The sequence below is a fragment of the Polypterus senegalus genome, chromosome 12 (genome assembly GCF_016835505.1).
Source record: "Polypterus senegalus isolate Bchr_013 chromosome 12, ASM1683550v1, whole genome shotgun sequence".
Classification (NCBI taxonomy): Eukaryota; Metazoa; Chordata; class Cladistia; order Polypteriformes; family Polypteridae; genus Polypterus; species Polypterus senegalus.
Genome location: NC_053165.1, coordinates 22340535 through 22364722, shown reverse-complemented (window position 1 = coordinate 22364722; position 24188 = coordinate 22340535). Strand labels below are relative to the sequence as shown.

The window sequence follows — 24188 nt, the reverse complement described above, 5'->3', positions numbered from 1 at the left end:
AACAACAAAAGTCACTTAAAGAGCTGCAAATATTTATGGTTTAACTTTTTTTTTAATTAAAGTTAATGTATTAAAATTAGGCCTTTTTTATGTCTCATAAATCTGGATTATAAGTAGAGTTGATTGGCAAAATTCTCCAAAGCATTTTCACAGTCTATTCGCTAATATTTGCCGAAAAAGTTTCTGGAATTTTGCCATATGGTTGGCTTAGACAAACATTTTTTTTTTCCCCAGCACCCCATGATGCATTGCGTGGCCATTATGACATCACTGAGCCAATGTTGGATGGGAAAGCGCCCACAAGTATATAATACTAATCCTAGTATCGGGCTAACAATGAGCGGAAAACTTGCGAATACATTTAAACATAAAAGACACAGAAGAAATCTCTAAATATGTCAGTGTATTCATGTCTTCAAGGTTGTATCTTTTTGAATGGACTGATATGTGACCTGTATGTAATACATGAGCCTACACCTTTAATAAAATTGCCCAGAGTGCTCTACAATTGATGCAAACAGGAAGGAATGAAGAATCCACATGCTTTGGTGTTGCACTTATTTGGTAGCACCATCACTGAACAATTAAAAACGTCAAGAAATAAACTACATTTCAGTTCGAGTGAAGTGAGTACCGTCTATTAAATCTTAGGCCGGGGACTGAGCCTTAGTGAATCCATGCTTGCTGTCTGATTGTTAATTCTATTAATTTGTGTCTCGGGGAGTGACAGTGCTGCAATTGTTTCTGTCTCGTGTTTCAAATTTTCTTTTTTGCTGCACCACTAGGCTGTCATTTTAAATTACCATCAATAGACAGACAGAACTTTATTTGTTCCCCATGTGAAATTGGCTTTTTACAGAAGCTCAATAAATAATTAAATTTATGCTTGTGTGTATATATGTGTCTGTGTATGTGTGTGATGGTGGAAGGGCAGCCCATTGAAAAGAGAAAATGTGGAGGGAGGTTTTTTATTCCCCCAACACGCTAGATGTCAGCAGCACCAGAGTTCAGTGCACCATAAGGAACCAGCAGGGCATGTCAGGATGTGTAGTCTGGCAGAGCAGCCCCGCTGTGGTCTCTGGGTACCACGAGAGGGCGCTGTAGGGAGACATGCTTCCTATTATGGACTTCTGTATGACCCGGAAGTACTTCCATCGGGCAATCGCCCTGGCACCGGATGTACTCCCGCGTACATGATAAAAGGGAACATACTCCCTTATTCAGGCGAGTTGGAGCTGGGTGGTAGAGAGGCAACACTTAAGTGGTGGAGGGCACTACAGTAGTGAGAGAGTTACTGGGAGGAGAAGGAAAACTTGTGGGTTGTGCTTTTTGTACCATAACAAAGGTATTTGTGGTTAATAAACAACCTTTATTTGAACCTGGGACTGTGATTTGGGCTTGCTGATGATATATATATGTATATACATAGTGCCAGTTGGGCATCGTTTAAATGCCATGGGCTACCTAAGCATTGTTTCTGACCATGTCCATCCCTTCATGACCACCATGTACCCATCCTCTGATGGCTACTTCCAGCAGGATAATGCACCATGTCACAAAGCTCGAATCATTTCAAATTGGTTTCTTGAACATGACAAAGAGTTCACTGTACTAAAATGGCCCCCACAGTCACCAGATCTCAACCCAATAGAGCATCTTTGGAATGTGGTGGAACGGAGCTTCATGCCCTGGATGTGCATCCCACAAATCTCCATCAACTGCAAGATGCTATCCTATCAATATGGGCCAACATTTCTAAAGAATGCTTTCGGCACCTTGTTGAATCAATGCCACGTAGAATTAAGGCAGTTCTGAAGGAGAAAGGGGGTCAAACACCGTATTAGTAGTATGGTGGTCCTAATAATCCTTTAGGCGAGTGTGTATATATATATATATATATGTATATGTATGTATATATATGTATATACACACACACACACACACACACACACATATATATATATATATATATATATATACACACACACACACACACACACACATATATATATATATATATATATATATATATATACACACACACACACATATATATATATATATATATATATATATATATATATATATATATATATATATATATATATATACACACACACACATATATATATATATATATATATTGTCACAAGAACGAGACATTGACAGATAAAGAGTTGGGGCAGCCACCCGTATATTGTGGTATCCTGGCTGCAAAAGTCGTTTTCTTTCAACAAAATACAGAGCACTGAAGTGCACACAACCGAGTCCAAAACAAGACTGAAGAAACAAAGGAAAAGGGGCAGGTTTTAAAGGGGGAGACAGGAAGTGAGGTCGTATGGATCCGGCACGTGGTCTTCCACCATTGGCTCGTAGCCGGAGGTGACATCAGAGGGACTGGAGCTGGTGTGGCCGACTTCCATTGGCTCAGTCCGGAAGTGATGTCAGGTGATCCAGGTGAAATCCCGGGGATGGTCTACAGGCAAGGGAGAAAAGAGTCAGTGCACTCTGCCACACCCGGCATGCCTCGAACTGCCTTCACTCAAGCCCTTTAGCTGCCTCCCATGCGCGTGTGTGACAAGGCCCCCTTAGCCCAGACCCGGCGGGTGGGCGACCTAACCGAGAGTCGTGAACCCGAGAAGAGCATCAGCGTTGGCGTGGAGCGCCCGGCGATGAACGGCGAAAACTTATGCGGCTGCAGGTCAAGAAACCACCGGGTGACCCAGCGGATTCGACTCCTTGTGGAGGGCCATCCACTGTAGGGGTGCATGGTCCGTGACAAGGGTGAATTCCCGGCCCAACAGGTAGTACCTCAGCTGAGTAATCGCCCATTTAATCGCCAGAGCCTCCCTCTCCACCGCAGCATACCTGGTCTCCCGGTCCAACAGTTTCCGGCTCAGGAACATGATGGGGTGCTCCACACCATCGGCGCTTTGGCTCAGCACGGCCCAGGCCTGTGTCCGGCGTCCGTCTGGAGGATGAAAGGCAAAGAAAAGTTAGGTGCCATCAAAACAGGTGTGGACGTAAGGGCCTGCTTTAAGTCACTAAATGCAGCGCCTGTTTTTCAGTCCATACCACAATGTTGGGGCCCTCTTCTTTGTTAAATCAGTCAAGGCGCGCTCTCTCCGAAAACCGGGGTACAAACCGGCGGTAGTACCCGGCTAACCCGAGAAAGGCTTGGACTTGCCGCTTGGTTCGCGGACGGGGCCATTTCAGAATGGCATCAATTTTGGAGCACTGTGGCCTTACGGTACCCCGACCCACCAGGTAGCCTAAATATTTGGCTCGCTTAATCCAAGAAGCATTTCTTGGGATTAATCCGGAGCCCGGCCTCACCAAGTGTCCGTAATACCGCTTGGACATGCTGTAGGTGTTCCTTCCATGTGCTGGAATAGATGACCACGTCATCCAGGTAGGCAGCACTGTATGAGTTATGAGGCCGAAGCACTTTGTCCACCAGGCGCTGAAAGGTTGCTGGAGCCCGTGTAACCCAAATGGAAGGACACGATACTGCCAGTGTCCGCTAGGGGTACTAAGCGCGGTTTTTCCTTGCGGAGTCCGTTAAAGGAACCTGCCAGTACCCTTCGTCATGTCAAGTGTGGTCAGGTATTGAGCCTGTCCAAGCCTCTCGAGGAGGTCGTCCCAGCGTGGCATTGGATAAGCATCAAATTGGGAGACTTGATTAAGCCGGCGGAAGTCATTGCAGAACCTCCAACTTCCGTCAGGCTTACCGCGAGCACAATGGGGCTGGACCAGGGACTATAACTTTCCTCAATCACACCTAGCTCCAGCATGCGCGATCTCAAGCTCCACTTCAGCCTTTTTGCCTCGGGAAGGCGATACAGGCGTTCTCGGACAACAACCCGGGCTCTGTCACGATGTTGTGCTCAATCAGAGAGGTCCTTCCGGGGTTCTCACTGACTACCTCCCGAACGGTCCGGATAACTGTTTCCAGCTCCTGCGCTGTCTGGGACTTAAGTCCGTGCGAAGTTAAGGTCGTGTGTGTGGCGAAGAGTGGCGGGGCTGGCGGAGGAGGATCGGGGTCCCTGTCCTTCCACGGTTTCAGCAGGTTCACATGATAAACCGCTCCTTTGGCCGGCGATTGGGTTGACTCACCAAATAGTCGACCAGTCCCTTCCTCTCCTTAACCGTAGGGGCCCTGCCAGTGGGCAAGCAATTTAGAGTGGGAGGTAGGCACTAGGACCATGACCCGATCTCCCGGGCGGAACTCCCGAAGAGACGTGCCGCGGTTGTAGTACCGGGCCTGCGCTGCTTGAGCCTCCTCCATGTGACTTTTAAGGACAGGCCGAATTTTTCCAAATCTATCGCGTAACTGCGCGATATATTCCAGTATGTTTGTGGAGGGAAGAGCCTCTTCTTCCCAGCCTTCTTTCAAAATATCTAATATGCCCGAGGTTGTCGCCCGTATAGTAGTTCAAAGGGGAGAACCCGTGGAGGCTTGTGGGACTTCCGATAGGCAAAAGGACGAGGGGAGGAGCTGATCCCAGTTCCTTCCATCCTCGCTGACCACCTACGCAGCATTTGCTTGAGAGTTTGATTAAACCTCTCTACTAATCCGTCGGTTTGAGGATGATACACGAGGTCTTTAAATGCTTTATTTTCAGTAATCTGGCAGTCTCCTTGAGCGTTTCCGAGGTGAAGGGGTCCCCTGGTCTGTCAAGACTTCTTTGGGGATCCCCACGCGAATACCCTAGTAATTCCGTGCGATGGCTTTAGAGGTAGCTGGCGCAGCGGAACAGCGGGTATCGTGTAGCGTAATCCACGAGGACTAAAATGTACTTGTGTCCTCGGGCTGAGGGCTCCAGGGGTCCCACCAGGTCGACCCGATTCTGTGGAAGGAGCGTCAATCAGTGGAATAGGAATGAGAGGAGCACGGTCCCTCCTAGGAATTTGTGCAGTTGACACTCCGGGCAGGAAGCGCCAAAGCGGCGAACCTCCTCATTAATTCCTGGCCAGTAGAAGCGGGCTTGATCCGCTCCAGAGTTTTGGTGCCCAGGTGGCCACCTAGGAGGTGGGCGTGTGCTAGCTCACAGACCTGCGCGGAAGGTGCGCGGCACTAGCAGCAGCCTCGTCTCCTGCCCGTCATGCATTGCTACGGTAAAGGAGGTCATTATCTAGCACAAAGTAGGGGCCCTGTGGCATCGACTGATTAGTCGCTGGCCATTGACAAGGACCACTGCATTTTTACAAACTTCAGGGAGTCATCATTCCATTGCTCCCTTCTAAAAGAAGCGGCGTTTCTTTAAATTGGAACCGCAACACGGAGAGAGGGTCAGCGTCGACCTCAATGGGCGTGGTTTCCTCCGCTCCGCGCGGCGTTGGTGGATGGCGTGTTAGCCAGCGGCGGCCGGGAGTTGCCCGTCAGTCAGGCGACTGCCGTCTCTCTCTGCCGGCTGATTACGGCGTGGAGGCAGCAGGCGGGTTATCTCCGTCCATACGAGGCCCAAATTAACCCGGGAGTGGTATGTGTCTCACGCTTTTGATTTTAGACCAGTCCGCCCTAGTATCACGGGTGTGGAGGATCAGGTAGGACGCTACGGTGAGCTTCTGAACTGACCCTCCGTAACTGATGACACAGCGGCGGACCTGTACCAGCGGATGTCTCCGTGGACACAGGTTATACCGGTCTTAAATTTAGCCACTGTTGCGGTTGCACAAAGCGGCGGGCAACAATGAAATGTTGCTGCGGTCGAACAAACCTGTGGTCTTGTGTCCGTTGGCGATCCTGCGCCAGTATGTGGGACCGCCAGCGGATTAGCCAGAACACACCAACCCCTCCTCACCCTCCACCTGCATTCCTCCTTGCCTCCAAGCGGTTTTGCGCCAGCGGCCGCTGGGCATATCTGAGCTCCGGATTGTACAGGGTGGGGCTAGGTCTTGGCATACCCGGCTGAGTTTGACATGAGGGCGGTTCTGCTCCCCAGAGTGTGAGGCCGCCCTCTGCGTCTCCATAAGCTCTATGAGCTCAGCCATGTTCTTGAACCGCTGCCCCAAACCGGCTGGGTGAAGCCACGGGAAGCGCTTCCAGGAGCAGATAGCAAGCTACCTGCTCTATTATTTGGTAGGCGTGTTTTCAAATGGCGTAGCCAATGCCCTACCATTGCCCATAAGGACCAGGCTTGTTTGTTGGTTGGCGTTCAGGGTCCAACCTCCATGTTTTATTTTATTCACCTGCCAGTCTGGGGCACCCCTAGGTGGTAAATGGGGCTTTGGTTTCGCAGGGAGGCAGGCACTCTCCCCAAGAGAGCATACTGAGTCCCTTTGCCTCCCCCCAGGGCAGCCCAATTCTGTGAGCCCCACCCGCACACTCCTGGCCACTCCAGATGGGCTAGTTATGAGTGCGGGGCGGAGCCCGCAGGTCACGCCGAACCACGGGGCACCCTCCCGCCTGAATACTCGGCCCGATGCGCTCCCACCTGGGTATATTGCAGGTCCTGTCCCCTTCTCCTCGGGACTTCTCCATCCTGCCGACTACGCCACTGTCACAAGAACGAGACATTGACAGATAAAGAGTTGGGGCAGCCACCCGTATATTGTGGTATCCTGGCTGCAAAAGTCGTTTTCCTTTAACAAAATACAGAGCACTGAAGTGCACACAACCGAGTCCAAAACAAGACTAAAGAAACAAAGGAAAAGGGGCAGGTTTTAAAGGGGAGACAGGAAGTGAGGTCGTATGGATCGGCGCGTGGTCTTCCACCATTGGCTCGTAGCGGAGGTGACATCAGAGGGACTGGAGCTGGTGTGGCCGACTTCCATTGGCTCAGTCCCGGAAGTGATGTCAGGTGATCCAGGTGAAATCCCGGGGATGGTCTACAGGCAAGGGAGAAAAGAGTCAGTGCACTCTGCCACACCCGGCATGCCTCGAACTGCCTTCACTCAAGCCCTTTAGCTGCCTCCCATGCGCGTGTGTGACAATATATATATATATATATATATATATATATATATATATATATATATATATATATATATATACACACACACACACATATATATATATATATATATATATATACACACATATATATATATATATATATATATATATATACACACACACACACACATATATATATATATATATATATACATATATATATATATATATATATATATTTTTAGTACAGTGAACATATACATATATATATAATGTGTGCAGTACCATTACTGGGTGCAGTTTTGATCTCCAGGCTACAAAAAGCCATAGCAGTCCTACAAAATGTCCAGAGAAGAGCGACTAGACTGAGTCCAGGGCTACAGGGGATGAGTTATGAAGGGAAAATTAAAAGAGCTGAGCCTTTACAGTTTAAGCAAAAGAAGGTTAAGAGATGACATGACTGAAGGGTTTGAAATTATATAATGAATTACTACAGTGGATCGGGACTGTTATTTTAAAATGAGTTCATCGAGGACCTGGGGACACAGTTGGAAACTTAAGTTTAAATTTCACACAGACATTAGGAAGTTTTTCTTTACTCAAATTACCCCAGACACATGGTTACCGAGTAGTGTGGTACACAGTAGGCCTTAAGGGACTTTTAAAGCTTAACTTGCTGTTATTTTAGAAGAATTAAGTGGATAAGACTAGCAAGCTCTGCTGGGCTGAATGGCCTGTTCTCATCTAGACTGTTCTAATTTTCTAATGTTCCCCTTAATGAAGCCCATTTTGCGTACCATATGATGCCTTCCCATGGTTGCAGCATTCCTTGTAAATGGAGTATCAAAATTCAAAAATTCAAAATTCTCAAAAATGATTTCAATTTAATTGATCTTTTTTATTGGTTTGTAAGGCGCTTTTTTAGAGAGACCACTATATTACATTAAAAACGTATCAGAAAGAACAGATTTTAGAACTTGATGGTGGCTTACAAATCTAACGAGTACTGCGATATCAATACTCAACTTTCAACGTGGCAGTGCTATTTGAGACCTGCTGTGTTGCTACTTTCTCATCTTCTGTGAATTTGAAGGAAATCAGACAAAGAAAACATGATAGACACTGGCAAAATGAATATCTTTTTTATTTAAAATTTTTTGTTACTCGTGACTTTGTGGGCTGTGTGTGTTTGCAGTGTTCATGGCATGGCAAACTAGGCCTTTTAACCGACTGTGGGGTGCTTTTGAAGTAATTCTGCTTTCTAAAAGTCCAAGGAACAGGCATGGTTGGCAGAGCTGTGATGAACCCATAAATCAGAAAGAGTTCATCTCCCCTGTAAGTGCTTTGTGATAGGAGGTAATTGTTCTCAAAGCTACTCTGCGGTGGTGTATTGGTGTTAACCATGAATTTTAAAATTTTGAGAAGCATGTTGTTATGGTTTTCAATAAATATTAATGTGTCCCTTCCGCTCACTTTCTTCAGATGTTTATCGTCGGGCTCAATGGTATTCATGTGCTGAACTGAGCCATTGCCGCTGCATCCATAATAGTGTGACGCACGTTGGGTCCAATTTTCTCGAAACAAAGCTTTAGTTTTGATGGCCACATAAAGATACTCTGTGAGCTCTTTGCCGTTTGACTGAATGTCACTCACTGTGCTAACTTGCTTCAGTTTTTGCGTTGGAGTGTCTCACAAGAGAGTTCCTTGTTTTGTCTCTGCACAAGTTACTGACCTGAATCTACACATACTTTTGGAAAACTAGGCAAGTGTGGGAGTTAATTAGTTTGCAGAGTCAAAGAGAAGACGACAAGCACTTTGATGAATCTGTGCACCCTCCGGAACCTTGGTGTCTGAACTGGGTTTTAGATTGGCATAAATGAGATGCCTGCTTATTCCATTCCAGCAAAGTGTCCAGTGAATTTAAGTGAACAGTCTGCCTGGTTCAAGAGCAGACATAGAGTGTTAGTCACCAAATCCTGATTTCTGGTCCTTGGTGATTGTTGAAGAGCCTCCGTTGGAGTGTGGTGGCTCCAGACACCCAACAATGCCTTTGTTACCTTTAATGTTAGTTCAGACAAGCATTTTAAAAAGACGTTGTACTCCTTCTAACCTGTGATTTCAAGCACATTTTTGTTTTCCATTTCAGAGAAATAATTAATGAAAGATGGTGCAAAGATCATGTCCCATGTGATGATAGATGTGAATATTTTACGCTGCTAGAGACCCCTTTTCTTAAGGGTTCAGTAAAAGTTAGAGAGATCTTCAAGACCAAGCATTTTTCAGAGGTGAAAGATGAAGTTTGCCCTTTTTTATATTTCTTGTTTGCATTTTTAATACTTCACCTCTTTTACATGTTAATTGCTTCTTTTCAAATTAAATGAAATGTGCATCAAGATATGTATCTTCTAAACAACCAGACCTATAGTAAATGGAAACTATGCTAAAAATAAGAAGCCATTGCTAATTAATTTTCTAAATTGTTAGTTCTTTCAGTTCTTCCAGATTCAGCGGTCTCCAACTCCAGCGTCGGAGGGCCGCAGTGGTTGCAGGTTTTCATTCTAACCCTTTTCTTAATTGGTGACCTGATTTTGCTGCTAATTAACTCCTTTTCCTTTCATTTTAATGGACTTGTTTTTTAAGATTTGTTGCCCTGAATTATTTCTTTATTCTTCTGAATTGATTCATTTCTTTACTTAAATGGCACCCAAACAGAAATGAAATGTGAAGTGAATGAGACAACAGAAGTCCAACTCAGTCAGGGCCTCAAACTCCAACCAGTTGCTTAATTAGCCTCTGATTCTTATTGTTAATTAAACCCGTTCTTTAATTTCATGGCTTGTTGCTGCTCTCATTGTGCAGTAGCAGACATTTCTAAAATTGTTGATTTTCTCTTTTCTAAGAGCACTGGTTTAAATGTTTTGTGGATCTGAGCAGATCAGCATTCCTGAGACCTTCGTCTTTCTTTATTTTCAGATGTTGTGCGATGGACACCAGTTGTTTTGGCTCGTTTTATATCTCATTATTGTTTGGCTGCTAATTAAGAAAAATAACCAATTAAGGGGTCTGAATCTTCAAGGGTAAATCAATTAAAATTAATTCAAAAGAAAAAAGCAGAAAAAATAGACCACTAATTAAAAAAAGAGTTAGAATAAAAACCTGCAGCCACTGCGGCCCTTCAGGACCAGAGTTGGAGACCCCCTGCTCTAGAAGTTATAATGTGTTTTATTACTTCTGGTCGCTATTATACAGCACACCATTAAAAAATACAAAAATTACAAACACAAACAAAAAATTGATCACACGGCTAATGTAACTTTACCAAGTAGGGGTCTTCAAAGAAACGTTTACTTAAGGATGTAAAAGCTATGGTTTTATATGGTCAGAAAAATGGACCATTTCACTGCCTTGTCAATTGTCGCTGTGCATTTCAGTCCCTTTCTCCTTCTTGTCTTCTGTATCCTGGACTTTTTCTTACATGCCTCTGAGCATTCATGTTTGTCTGTTATTTAATTGCAGTATCTTGTATTCTTGCTATTTGTCACTTAATTGCCTTCTGCAGTTTGCTTGATCCTCAGCAGATGTCACTGCTCTTTTTTCTGCCATTATGATCTTTATCACATGGTTCTGTAATGATCACTACAGGTCACAGGTTGTCATTACTTGATTTTTTTTTTTTTTAATTTCCTGAACATATCAGGTCCTACATAACTTTTCAATTAAGATACAGATCAAGATTCTATTTTCATTATTTTTTGAGTAATCATGTGGCAGACAGATAGATTTTAGCATTTTATGTAAGCTGTGCTACTCGTCTAAGATGAGTTGAAATCTAAGTACTCCATGTATACCTCTGCCTTAGCGTTTGCACTGCACCATGCACTCTGTTATATGCCATTTGGTATGGGATTCGTAAAAGCAGTATTAATGTTTGTGATGCACCATATGTTGGAGTGAAAAATGCAATGCATTTTATTACTATAAATGTTTTAGTGCTCCATCTTTTGAAATGACAGAGATATAGCAACCAGATGGCCGCAAAGATTAAGGTGGATAGATTTATCATGGTGTCATAAGTCTACTTCATATTTTTAAGAAGCATTTACGAAAAGCACAGCCAACTCACAGTTTCTGTTCCCCGTCTTTGAATCCCATGCACTGTTCTTGTCTGTGTGGAGTTTACATGTTCTGTCCATTTCTGCTTGGGCTTCTGTGTCTTCCGCTTTTTCTCCTACATCCCCAGGTATGTTGGGTTAATTGTCACGTCTAAATTGTCCCAGTGTGAGAATCTGTATGTGTGTGTGTCAGTGGCCTCTGCATTGGACTGACACCTAGTTCAGGGCTGTTTCTTGCCTTGCACCTGTGCTGTTGGGGTAGTCTCCAGCCCACTGCAAACCGGAATTGGATTAAGCAGGTCTGAGAATAGAGAGCCTCAGATCGAAAGGATCCATTTGAGGTGGATTGGGCATGTCGTAAGGATGACCCCAAAAGTGCATGTCTCACTGAGTCAACAGACCCAGAAAGCACTGGGAGGATTGTATGTCTAGACTGGCCTGGGAACACTTCAGGAGGAGCTGGGGACAGGAAGGTCTGGGCTGACCTGCTGGGCCTTCTCAAACCACGGCCCTCACCAGGAAAAAACAGTAGAGAAGATGAGACCACATGGGTTTCAGAATGTTACATAACTTTATATTTTATTTTAAAACCCATCTTTCTGCCAGTGGAAGCCTCTAATAATACCTGTAGCTGTTTTATTTCATGTCCATTGAGTATGTAAAGAGCAATGAACTTTACTGTTTACTATTTTACTAAAAAGTTATTCTGCTTAACCTGTTTGATACCTGGAAGTCCAGTTAAAAACATTAACACAGTGCTGCTGAACTGTGAGGTCGCTGTGTACTCTCCCTCTGAATGTTTAAATTCTGCCACTGTGCCTCGGCATCCTGCCCATAACATTTCCCTGAAAGCTGCAGCACCAATAATCCTATTAAACAATTTAAGCCTTCTAAAAGTTTATAATGAATAACAACTACAAGCCAAAACCCTCCATCAAAATGTGATTGTGCCAACAGTTTTAATGGGATGTGGCAGTAGGCAATTGATTTTCATCCACAAATCCCACTAATACCAAGCAATAACCCATTCCAGATCTAGTGTCCAGCTTTCTGTACCATAACTAATAATAATGCACTGGCACAGACATTAAGAACAGAAAGCATCACCTTTGCGTGGCATGAGGAAAGGTGAGCAACAACCGGTAACTATTGTGTGCCTCTGATAGAACTCAAATTGCATTGCATCAGGAAGCATTGCACTAACATCCAATACCTGACACACTACTTAATTTAGCATCTTATATTTTCTTTCTTTATTTAAATAATGTACTTAGTAGCCAAATAATTAGGTATACCTGCTTGTTCACAGCAATAGCCTACTTCTGCAAACAGCCAATCGTATGTAACTCCTTGATGGTGATATCACACAGAAGAGAAGGGCCAGATTCACTCAAGCTAACAGAAACGTTATAAATCGTCAAATAACAGCTGCCAACAATAGCTGAGTGCAAAAAGGCGTCTGTGAAAACAAAACAAAGTGCCACGGTCAGTGTTTGTTTTTGCCCAGTAGCTGACTAACCTCCATCCCATTGGAAACTCCTGCCTTTTAACTGGTGATACTGAGATAAGTGTCTGAGGTGGAAAACGTCTAAGTGCCAGTACTATCTTTTTTGTTGGCATCTAGGTTCTCCTCCCAATGTGTTGTCAGTGCTCGGGGTGTACCCCCTTGGAGTTTCAATTGTGAAGATATTCATGCATTAGATCAGAAATCCTGGGGAGGGAGTTCCAGGAGTGAAGATATACGTATATTCGTTTGGATTAAAGGCCAGAAGTCCACGTGACCGTCATCATCAAGTCCTTCCATGAGAACCCTGAATACAATAAAGACTGATCATTTATGTTAGGTAGAATGCCTAGAGAGGGCTGGGCGGTCTCATGGCCTGGAACCCCTGCAGATTTTATTTTTTCTCTAGCCATCTGGAGTTTTTTTTTTTCTGTCCTCCCTGGCCATCGGATCTTACTTTTACTCTATGTTAATTAGTGTTCTCTAATTTTAATTCTTTCTCTTCATCATGTAAATCACTTTGAGCTACATTATTTGTATGAAAATGTGCTATAGAAATAAAGGTTGCTGTTGTTGTGGAGAGCAGGGTTCAATTGTGTTAATACAAGTATTCTTAGATTAGATGGGAAATCTCTGTGAATGTGTGAGTTCCTAAAATATATTCACATTAGTTTGGAGAGCTGAGTTTGGTGGGTTCCTCTAGGAGTTTTGATTTTGATAGTACAAGTATTAGTACATTAGATCGGAAATACCAGGTGGTGGGAGATCCTGTCAAGAGTTTTGAATGCTAAGATGTATGTACATTAGTTTGGAGAGCAAGGATCTGGGGTTCCTCTAGGAGTTTCAATTGTAATGATACAAGTATTCCTACATTAGATTGGATATCTTGGGGGTTTTGTGAGCTCCCCTGAGCTCTGAGCGCTAAAATATACGTACATTAGTTTGGAGAGCAGTGTTCTGGGGATCCTCTAGGAGTTTCAATTGTGAAGATACAAGTATTCCTACATTAGATTGGATATCTTGGGGGTGTGTGAGATCCCCTGAGCTTTGAGCGCTAAAATTTACGTTCACTAGTTTGGAGAGCAGGGTTTGAGGTTTCCCCTAGGAGTTTTGATTTTGGTAGTACAAGTATTTGTACATTAGATTGGAAATCCCGGGTGGTGGGAGATCACCTCAAGAGTTTTGAATGTGAAGATATACATTCATTAGTTTGGAGAGTAAGGTTCTGGGATTCCCCTCGCAATTTCAGTTGTGAGGATACAATTATTCATACAGTAGATTTAGCTTAGTAGCTTGGAATGCTAAAATTTATTTATATCATTTTGGAGAGCAGTGTTTGGGGGTTCCTCAATGAGTTTCGATTTTGATAATACAAATATTTGTACATTAGATCAGAAATTCCGGGTGGTCAGAGTTCCCCTCAGAGCATAAAGATATACATACAGTATGTTAGTTTGGAGAGCATGGTTTGGATTTTCAATTTTGATGATACAAATATTTATACAATATATATATTTTATTTCACCTTATACAATTTCTTGTATTAGAAATTTATTAGTTTTCGCATACCCCTTAGGGTCAGCCATTGTACAGCGCCTTTGGAGCAATTACAGGCTAAGGGCCTTGCTCAAGGGCCCAGCAGAGCAGGATCTCTTTTGGCAGTGATGGGGATTTGAACTGGCAACCTTTGGGATACCAGCGCAGATCCTTAGCCTTAGAGCCACCATTCCGCCCATATATATATATATATATATATATATATATATATATATATATATATATATATATATATTTTATATATATATATATATATATATTTATATATATATTTATTTATATATATATATATATAAATCGGAAGTCTTGGATGGAGGGGTGGTGTGAGTTCCACTCAGAGTTTTGAACATGAAGATTAATGTACATTAGTTTGGAGGTTCCCCCAGGAGTTTCGATCACAATGAGATGCATATGCTGGATTGGAGAGTGGGGGGCTTGTTCCCTTTTGAATTTCAATCGAGATGATATTCTAATTTTACGTCGGACAACAAGAGGGCGCCCCTTGATGAGGGGGAGTTGTCAGTAAACACAACCATTTACTGCCAGTACGCTGCAGTGACAAATAGTAAAACTCTCGGTACTCCTTCAAGTTCTGATTCCAGTGCCCTCAACTGCATGCAGTAAGTGAAATGAGTCAAATCATTTTTCTCCCCTTTGTCAGCACATGTCCTTATCGACACTTGCTCAAGTTGTGCAACTTTGTAGAAATGAACGAGAAGTGCCACTCTTGACTCTTGTTTCACAGACTAAGCACATTTAATAACACAACTACATTGGCAGCTTGATGAATGATATCAATGGCTGTTTGAATATTACAGATTTCTGAAATTTTAGTCGTTCATCTGTTTGGAAGAGGAACATCCCTACACTGCTTCTTTCATCTTAAAGAGAGCAATAATCGAACTGTATTTGCATCAGAAATGAACAAAGAGTATTTTGTCAACTAATGGCCACATCAGAGTTCTCAGACTATGTATTATTTTTAAGTAAACTCCATTCCAGAAAACACACCACTCCTACCACCTCCCCCCACATCCACCTCCACTCCAAACTTGACAAACTCCCAGAAAGCCATGAATCATTTATTTCATCTCCTCTGACATGCCTGTCATTTTCTTGCAAGAGCTGTTCAGATTCCTTCTCCAAAGGAGGTCGTTACCTGTCAGTGAAAATTCCGGCTCCTCTCAGTACCGTATTGATCGGCGCCCAGGATGGGTGTTGTGGTGAACCTGCATGTAGAATACTGATGGTGCCCATGGGGAAAAGGAAACAAGGGTTAAACTCACCGCAGTGGGGAGACTGGAAACTCTTCCTTCCTTAAGGCTGTATTTCCCTTGTCTTTGAGACGTTATATACAGTATACGGGGGTTACAGCTGATATTCAACCAACTTGAAATGTAGATTTTATTGAAGAAAATCTAAACTGTAACTAAGTTCGTTGTATGTCTCTGTGACCTCCAAAAAGAGAAAAATGTGCATGCCTTTTTTTGTTCCTTTGCACCAAGAACCATTTCCTTCCCACTGGGAATGCAGATGTGAAGAGCTAAGCATTTTATAACCGCATTGTATGTTCTAATAAAGGTCATTTTCTTGAGAAATAATGAAAGTAGAAGCCAAAAATACCCATGTCTCAAGAGAAGCTATACATTTTTCCCTTAAAATGGTGTACAGTTTTGTGCTGGGGAATAGGATAAAAAAGAACCTTGAAGATGCTGATCTGGTGTAACTTAATGCCCCACGTTGAAGGTGATTTTAATTTTTTTTGTAACTCTGAAAGCACTTGTTGTGCCAGCCTTGCTGACAGCATTGTGCTGAAAAAGCTTGGATGTAATGGTTACCAGACTTGGCTGAAGACCTGGCGATAATACAAGTGCTGGTCAGTGAAGCTCTGTGGTTTGCCTTGATGCTGCCGTCTTGGATATTTTTAATGAGGGTTGGAAAGAGACTGTGTCAATGCACACAATGGGTATGCCGCGTTCAGAAATATTTTTTCCAGTGGAAAATTTCACTTGTATGCCCTTTGAAATCATAAGTCCTAGTTGGATGATGCTACTTGAATTACTGTGTTGACATCTTACCTCTCTCAATAAAATAAATGAATACTGTATTCATAAGGTCAGCAAGAAATGGCATTTTTGTGGTCCGGACATATTTGGAGTGATGTGATACTCAAAGTGCTGGGTTTGAAAAAATTGAGCTTATCTTAAACTACTTTTCATGTGGTCATATCTTGCTTTTCTCCTAAAATGCCAGGCATAATTCATGTGAACACAGCAAAGTGTGGATGTGAGCAAGGCCATCTTAATAATAATTCTTTGCATTTATATAGCGCTTTTCTCCCAACTCAAAGCACTCAGCAATTTCAGGTTAAGGGCCTTGCTCAAGGGCCAAACAGAGCAGAGTCCCTTTTGGCATTTACGGGATTCGAACCGGCGACCTTCCGAAAACCAGTGCAGATCCCTAGCCTCGGAGCCACCACTCCGCTGTCTTAAAAACATTATAGGTCCCCAGGCAAAGCAGAGCACTGAGGCCCCAACCTACACAACCCTTCAGCAAGTCACAACATACATAGATTAGCATGGGGCCCCCAGGCAACTGCCCAGCATGCCCATCCATTAAGACGGTCCTGGACGTGATTACATTTTGCCTGAAGAAGGGGCCTGAGTTGCCTCGAAAGCTTGCATTTTCTAATCTTTTTAGTTAGCCAATAAAAGGTGTCATTTTCCTTGACTTCTCACTACATTTATAATGGCTAACATGGTACAACACCCTACAGAGTGGTCCAGATCCAGATTCCAGTTCGGCGCAAAGACAATTCTTCATGTCGTCAGTTCGCACACTTCTCGATGGTCCGGGATTTTTCTGGTGATTTTCTATGTAATGAACTTAAGTTATAGCGTAATGGAAATTTCATAATTAGATCTGGACCACCCTATAGCGGTAACTCTGGAAATTTCTATAGGCCATTAATGCAGTAATAGAGCAGATTAAGGTGGCCTTGCTATAATCCCTAAAAAACCAAAATCTTCCATCACTTACTTGATCATATCTAACAGGCAATCTTTTTTTTTGTATTGCTAATTTGTTTAATTTTGTGATTATTTTTCAGTATTTCTATGAGGGTAACGATATCAGCGATCTTCCCGTTGATTTGTCCGTGGTATGGAATGGGAACTTTGTTATCGACAATCCGAGAAATATTCAAGGTAAGTCTGGCCATAGAGCCTTATTCACTTCTGTGTTCAGTTTGGTGTCAACATTTGTGTTGGGAGTGCATGAACAGTTTATGATTCTCCAAGGGTCTCATCGTGCCAAGGAATCTAGGGTAGAGGAAACCAGTCTTGCCTTTTTACTTTCTAGTATACAAAATATAGGGAAAGTATTGTAATCTTCCAAAAATTCGATGTCGAAATTTTGATGAATTTCGACATCTTAGACCTCCCTGTCTTTCTCATATATGAAGTTTAGGGAAAGTATTGAAATCCTCCAAAAATTCCTTTTCGAAACTTTGATGAATCTCGACGTTTTAGACCTCCCTGAGTCCGAAAATACCATTTTTGTAATTATGTTTGTGCGTGTGTGTGTGTATGTAAGCACGATAACTTGAGTACGCTTTCACTTAGGTCAACCAAATTTTGCATACAAGTATTATGTACAAAATGTAGATTTCTGTCAACTTTTGAGCTATTTGCGCTAATCAGAAATGGTACTTTACCTTTTATTTATTCAGCTGCAGAGTTTGATTTATTCAACTTTTATAATAATTATTCAATATATTATGAATTTGGCTTGATTTGTTGTTGATGGTTCTTTAATGTACATAATATAAAAATATAATCATTGTCTTACGGTTGGCTCCTCCCTATATCGGAGTATACAAGAAAGTCTAGGGGCGATCACTCCCAGTGTTTTGACTAGAGATGGCTCCTTCGTTATATAATCGACCATAGGGGTAAATGAGTCTTAAAAGAAAATGCATTGCTAAATAATATAAGGATATTGAAGCTCCTCCCGAATCATGAGCTGTAAGCTGTTTCGAATATTCTTCTGATAATTTTAGGCTTCAATGAAATATGATATCCCTGTATCGTGTATAAGAGATGACCCATGTACAGTAGCTTTTCTCCTGCATCCATCATCATTTTGTACTGTGCCTTTTATAGTTTGCACTGGCACAAAGTACTTTTCAAAGTTATTCTTATAATAGCACAAGTAGCATTGTATGCTCTGGATGGTAACTATAACAAGTACACACCGAGCAGAATGAACATGACAGGCCGTCCAAGACAATAAATTACACAACACAAGGGAAAACAAATGTCACAAACAAATGACATTAATAAGTTTTAGCTACCAAATTCCCTGAAGTGACAAGTTCTAAGTCTTACTCAGAATAGTGGACATAAGGGACCTTCAGGAAAGGACATCCATTCATTCATATTTCAAGGTCACAGAGATGGGACCCAAGGCCATTTATCACTTAACATTCTCAGAAGTGCTTTATCTAATTCTGAGTCATGGTGGTAAGAGGCTAACCCAGCAGACACCCAACTTGGATGAGATGGCACGTAAATTTAGAGTTCACACTCACTCACTGGCATAGGGCTAATAATTAAACAGTAACATACCATGGCCCATGGATAGCGTTGCTGCCTGAGCCTCACAGATCCGGTGTCTTGAGTCCCATACCCAGTCCTTGTCTGTGTGGAGTTTGCATGTTTTCCTCATATCTATTTAAGTTTTTCTGCAGGTACTCTGAATTTCCGCCCACATCCTGGAAGATGTGTATGTTATGTTAGTTAACAATTACAAATTGGTCCCATGTGAATGTGTCTGTGAGAGTGCATGCAGTGGACTGGCACACCATATTGGTTTGATTTTTGCTCCCTGTGACCAATGTCCGCTTTCATGTGTGCCACAACTTCTAAAATTCAACAATTTGGTCTATTTGGATATTTACCTTATTGCATATTTAAAGAAGAAGAAGATATTTGATGTTAAGTATCAAAAAATTAACTAAACTGATATGACCAAGTTTTTTTTTTTGTTTGGTTTTTTTTTATTATTTTTTTATTTAAACCGTTTCTTTTCTGACTGTTTCTGCCTTATATAAGTTATAAACTCTATCAATATAAACAGTTTGTTGAAAAATTTGAATTCTCACCAAGTTTACTAAATGCTCAGAATCCAAGCGGTTCCTGGATTTTGTTTTATATTGTTCATTAAAAGTTCTCTCTCGGCTATCCTTGTGTTTAGTAAGTGTAACCATATCTGAAAATGTCTTTGCTGTACCAGTTTCTACTTTTTCCTTAATCAGTATCTCGAACGTTGTAACTCTAATAGAACCAAAATTCCTTTTGAAAGAGAATATAGCCATTCTTCAACAGAGCACAGTATGTAAGGGACTATTCCTCTGCTCAAATCCAAATGAATTTTTTGCGGATTAGCGGGTGTAGAAAACACATTCCTTATCAAAGATAAACCAGTCTTTCAATTCAATATACAAGTTTTCAATGTTTGCAGTCGTCTTTACAGTAGATTTCGATTGAGTTTTAAGTTTTATGACTGAATCGAAATGAGATTTCTGGTTCAAATGTTGTTTGAGAGGGTCGACTTTCTAGTCACTCCATGCTTGATCTGAGGTCCATGTATTAAAAGATCCTGCATACAAGCCAAATTTGCAAATGATACCATTCGTCTCCCGAGTGGTTGAAAATTTCTCCTAGAAGCACATGCTGACCCTGGCGCTAAGCAATGAGTCTGTTATGACAAAACCTTCCGTCGGCCATTTTTATCATAAATCCCAAACACTGTTTTTTGGTTCTACTTGAACTCTCTTCAGCTTTCCACTTAGACATGGTTAAAACAACAAATGAACTGACAAACAAACAACAGCATAGACCGTTTCATTTAGCGCAATTGTGTTTGAAATTCATTTAAATTGGGTCTGTGATGGATTTAGTTTAATTTTTATAGTTTAATTTTGGTTGAAAGTCACGTCTTTTTGTGAGCAACCCTGTAAAATCGATCACTTGCACACTCAACTTAGTGGGAACATAACCTGAATTAAGAAATATTAAAAATGTTGTATTAATGACAGTGTTATCTTTTTCTATAAGAACAACTCCCTGATGTGCTTTCTACAGTTAGGTCCATAAATATTTGGACAGAGACAACTTTTTTCTCATTTTGGTTCTGTACATTACTACAATGAATTTTAAATAAAACAACTCAGATGCAGTTGAAGTGCAGACTTTCAGCTTTAATTCAGTGGGTGAACAAAAAGACTGCATAAAAATGTGAGACAACTAAAGTATTTTTTAACACAATCCCTTCATTTCAGGGGCTCAAAAGTAATCGGACAAATTGACTCAAAGGCTATTTCATGGGCAGGTGTGTTCAAGTCCATCGTTACGTCATATCAATTAAGCAGATAAAAGGCTGCGAACAGACAACATGCGGTCAAAGGAGCTCTCCATGCAGGTGAAAGAAGCCATCCTTAAGCTGCGAAAACAGAAAAAACCCATCCAAGAATTTGCTACAATATTACGAGTGGCAAAATCTCCAGTTTGGTACATCCTGAGAAAGAAAGCAAGCACTGGTGAACTCAGCAACGCAAAAAGACCTGGACGTCCACAGAAGACAACAGTGGTGGATGATCACAGAATCATTTCCATGGTAAAGAGAAACCCCTTCACAACAGCCAACCAAGTGAACAACACTCTCCAGGGGTCGGTGTATCGATATCCAAGTCTACCATAAAGAGACTGCATGAAAGGAAATACAGAGGGTGCACTACAAGGTGCAAGCCACTCATAAGCCTCAAGAATAGAAAGGCTAGATTGGACTTTGCTAAAGAACATCTAAAAAAGCCAGCACAGTTCTGGAAAAACATTCTTTGGACAGATGAAACCAAGATCAACCTCTACCAGAATGATGGCAAGAAAAAAGTATGGAGAAGGCGTGGAAGAGCTCATTATCCAAAGCATACCACATCATCTGTAAAACACGGTGGAGTCAGGCAGTGTGATGGCTTGGGCGTGCATGGCTGCCAGTGGCACTGGGACACTAGTGTTTATTGATGATGTGACACAGGACAGAAGCAGCCGAATGAATTCTGAGGTGTTCAGAGACATACTGTCTGCTCAAATCCAGCTAAATGCAGTCACATTGATTGGGCGGCGTTTCATGATACAGATGGACAATGACCCAAAACATACAGCCAAAGCAACCCAGAAGATTATTAAAGCAAAGAAGTGGAAAATTCTTGAATGGCCAAGTCAGTCACCTGATCTTAACCCAATTGAGCAGGCATTTCACTTGTTGAAGGCTAAACTTCGGACAGAAAGGCCCACAAACAAACAGCAACTGAAAGCCGCTGCAGTAAAGGCCTGGCAGAGCATTAAAAAGGAGGAAACCCAGCATCTGGTGATGTCCATGAGTTCAAGACTTCAGGCTGTCATTGCCAGCAAAGGGTTTTCAATCAAGTATTAGAAATGAACATTTTATTTCAAGTTATTCAATTGTCCAATTACTTTTGAGCACCTGAAATGAAGGGATTGTGTTAAAAAAATACTTTAGTTGCCTCACATTTTTATGCAGTCTTTTTGTTCAACCCACTGAATTAAAGCTGAAAGTCTGAACTTCAACTGCATCTGAGTTGTTTCATTTAAAATTCATTGTGGTGATGTACAGAACCAAAATGAGAAAAAAGTTGTGTCTGTCCAAATATTTATGAACCTAACTGTATATGCTTTAAGGTTTACTCTTTAACTCCTGCAGAATATATGCTAAGGAATATACGCAATGTAATGATAAAAAATGTTTTTGCGGTAGACAAATGCTGACGTAGCTGTGAAAGTTCTGACAGCCAACCAAGCTGAATGTTCCTGCTGTATAATCCACGGCAAAAACTTTAAAGATTGCTGCTCTTGAAAAGTAATGAGAGTTTGTTTTTTGCCCTGGAAATTTCTACCTTAAATTGTATGTAATTTGTCTATTTTTCTACTGCCTTCTAGATAAATTTGCACCAAACACAGATTCTCAAGTCTGGCGATGTTGAGCTTGCAATACTTTTCAAAGATAATAAAAGTGAAAAATTAGACCCCGAAGCCTAGTGTACGTTCCATGCCGCGCACCGAGCTGGCTCTGACTGTGAAGCTGCACACAGTGTGCAGCATCCCAAAATGAAGAAATCCATCAATGCACACTGAGGAGTAGCATTTTCTAATGTGATTCTTCTAAAGCCAATTAATGGCCATGTTTTTGGAAATAAAAGGTGAAGCAGTGATCCATGAAACAGAGTCTTAAATATACCATCAAGGTAAAAAATGGTCCTTGGGTTTATTTTCCATCCCCAGTACAAGAGTTCATAAGAGATTGGGCTATAGTTTATTCTTTTAATTTGCAACTCTAAGACTTGGCTTCATGGCTCTGTCACGTCACTGTCTGTGGAGAGTTTATTCATTCTCCTCATACCTGCTTGGGTTTTCTTCTGGTTGACCTCTTAGGCAGATGTCCCACTATACAACTTCAAGCCCCAGAGCAGTTCACACGTAACAACTCTAGTTGGTGGATCTCATTCCCTTACACAAATGGGAACCTCAGGGGGTGATGGATTCAATGACTTACTCAAAATATTCCTATACAGTTTCACATTTCCACAGCTTTTCAAGCTTTCTGGATTTTGTCAGCTGGATAATGTTCTGCTAGACAGCCCCAGTGGCTCTACAAATGTTGGATGATCTATGCAACAATCCTGTTTTTGATGAGCTAGGCCACAGTCGCATCTCTTTCCATTTTCCTTTCTGTTAAGTATGTCAGATATAAGACATCAAACAGATAAGCCTGCCTTCTGTTTGTGTGGTCCAAAACACTGGCATTCCTTCAAGATGTTTGTGCTTCTGCTGAATAGTCATTGGTGGCCAGCTCTCACAGTCACAGGAGCTAGCCCCTATGACTTGGGACAAAATCAGTTCTGTGCCTTGACTAATCATGACTTCCTAACATTATGTAAATGAAGGTTTCAACTTAAAAACCGCTGGAAAAGTCAGATGTGAAAACAAACTTATGTTAACTACATCCATTCATTCATCCATACAAGTTAAAATATGGGATAGTCCAGAGCAGTATTAGGCACAGGGCAGGAACCAAGAACAGACTGGGTGCCAGTACATCTTAGTGTATTAAAATTTCAAAGATGTTGCTAGAACCACCCAACCTGTTCCAGCCTACTAGACTGTGTAAGAATAACAAAGAGAAAGATAGCCAATTGGGTATGTCCAAGGAGGGAGTCGATGATGGTGATAATGCGAATCAGCCCCTAGGAGTTTTTATCGTCAGTGGGTATAAGCTTATCTTAAAGGAGTCTACCATCAATATAATTATGTTCGGAGTATGCACCACTTCAATAGCATAAACTGTGTCTCTTTGTGTATTTACTGCAAACTTTAAGCTTCACGTGCCCCTTGGTGTATGAAGTTTGCCCATTTTAACTTTCACAAACGTGGCCCAGAGAGTAATGGTGCCCACTCAGTATCATCAGAGTTTGATGCCTGGAGGGTAGAGGTAGGGGTGAGGGGTCCCCTTGTGTTTACTTTCATTAACGGCAGCCACTCATTATCATCATAGTTTGACGACAGGTTGCTTGGAGCATGTGGACCTTCATAAACACAAAAGAGGGGTTTGTCTTCTTCAGCGTCCAAAGTATGCACTCCTCAGATGAGTGTGCCGTAGGTGGCCACCTCAGTCACTTAATGGATTGACCGGCTCTGTTTTCAAGGACCATAGTAATGCACTAAAAGTTTAACCAACTGCTACCAAGTAGCTATGTCCACACACAAGAGCCACATGCTAAACATTGATCGCTGCAGTGCGGGTTCACCTGATACTGCCGAGAAAGTCTTTGTCTTCCCATTACCTTTAAACTGAATAAACCAACTGCCTAAAAATGGATAGAAGAATTTCGTTAGAACAATTCTCTGTTCGAATGTGGTGGACATCTCACTACCTTGGGATCTACCAACAGGTGAAGCTGAGTGAGCAGACCTTCTGCCATTACATACTGTGTGATTATGGTGGGACAGACTGCACCTTCTCCCTTCATTATGATGGAAAT

At 42.0% G+C, this 24188-nt stretch overlaps 1 protein-coding gene across 3 annotated transcripts in view; it reads left to right on the top strand.

The window, feature by feature from the left end:
• Nucleotides 1-24188, top strand: part of LOC120541257 (plexin-A1-like) — a 710643-nt gene that overhangs the window by 507528 nt on the left and 178927 nt on the right. For all 3 annotated transcript variants that reach the window (XM_039772729.1, XM_039772730.1, XM_039772728.1), the window contains one exon: nucleotides 17181-17277. In XM_039772729.1, coding sequence (XP_039628663.1) covers nucleotides 17181-17277 — 97 coding nt within the window. The remainder of the gene's footprint in view (nucleotides 1-17180; nucleotides 17278-24188) is intronic.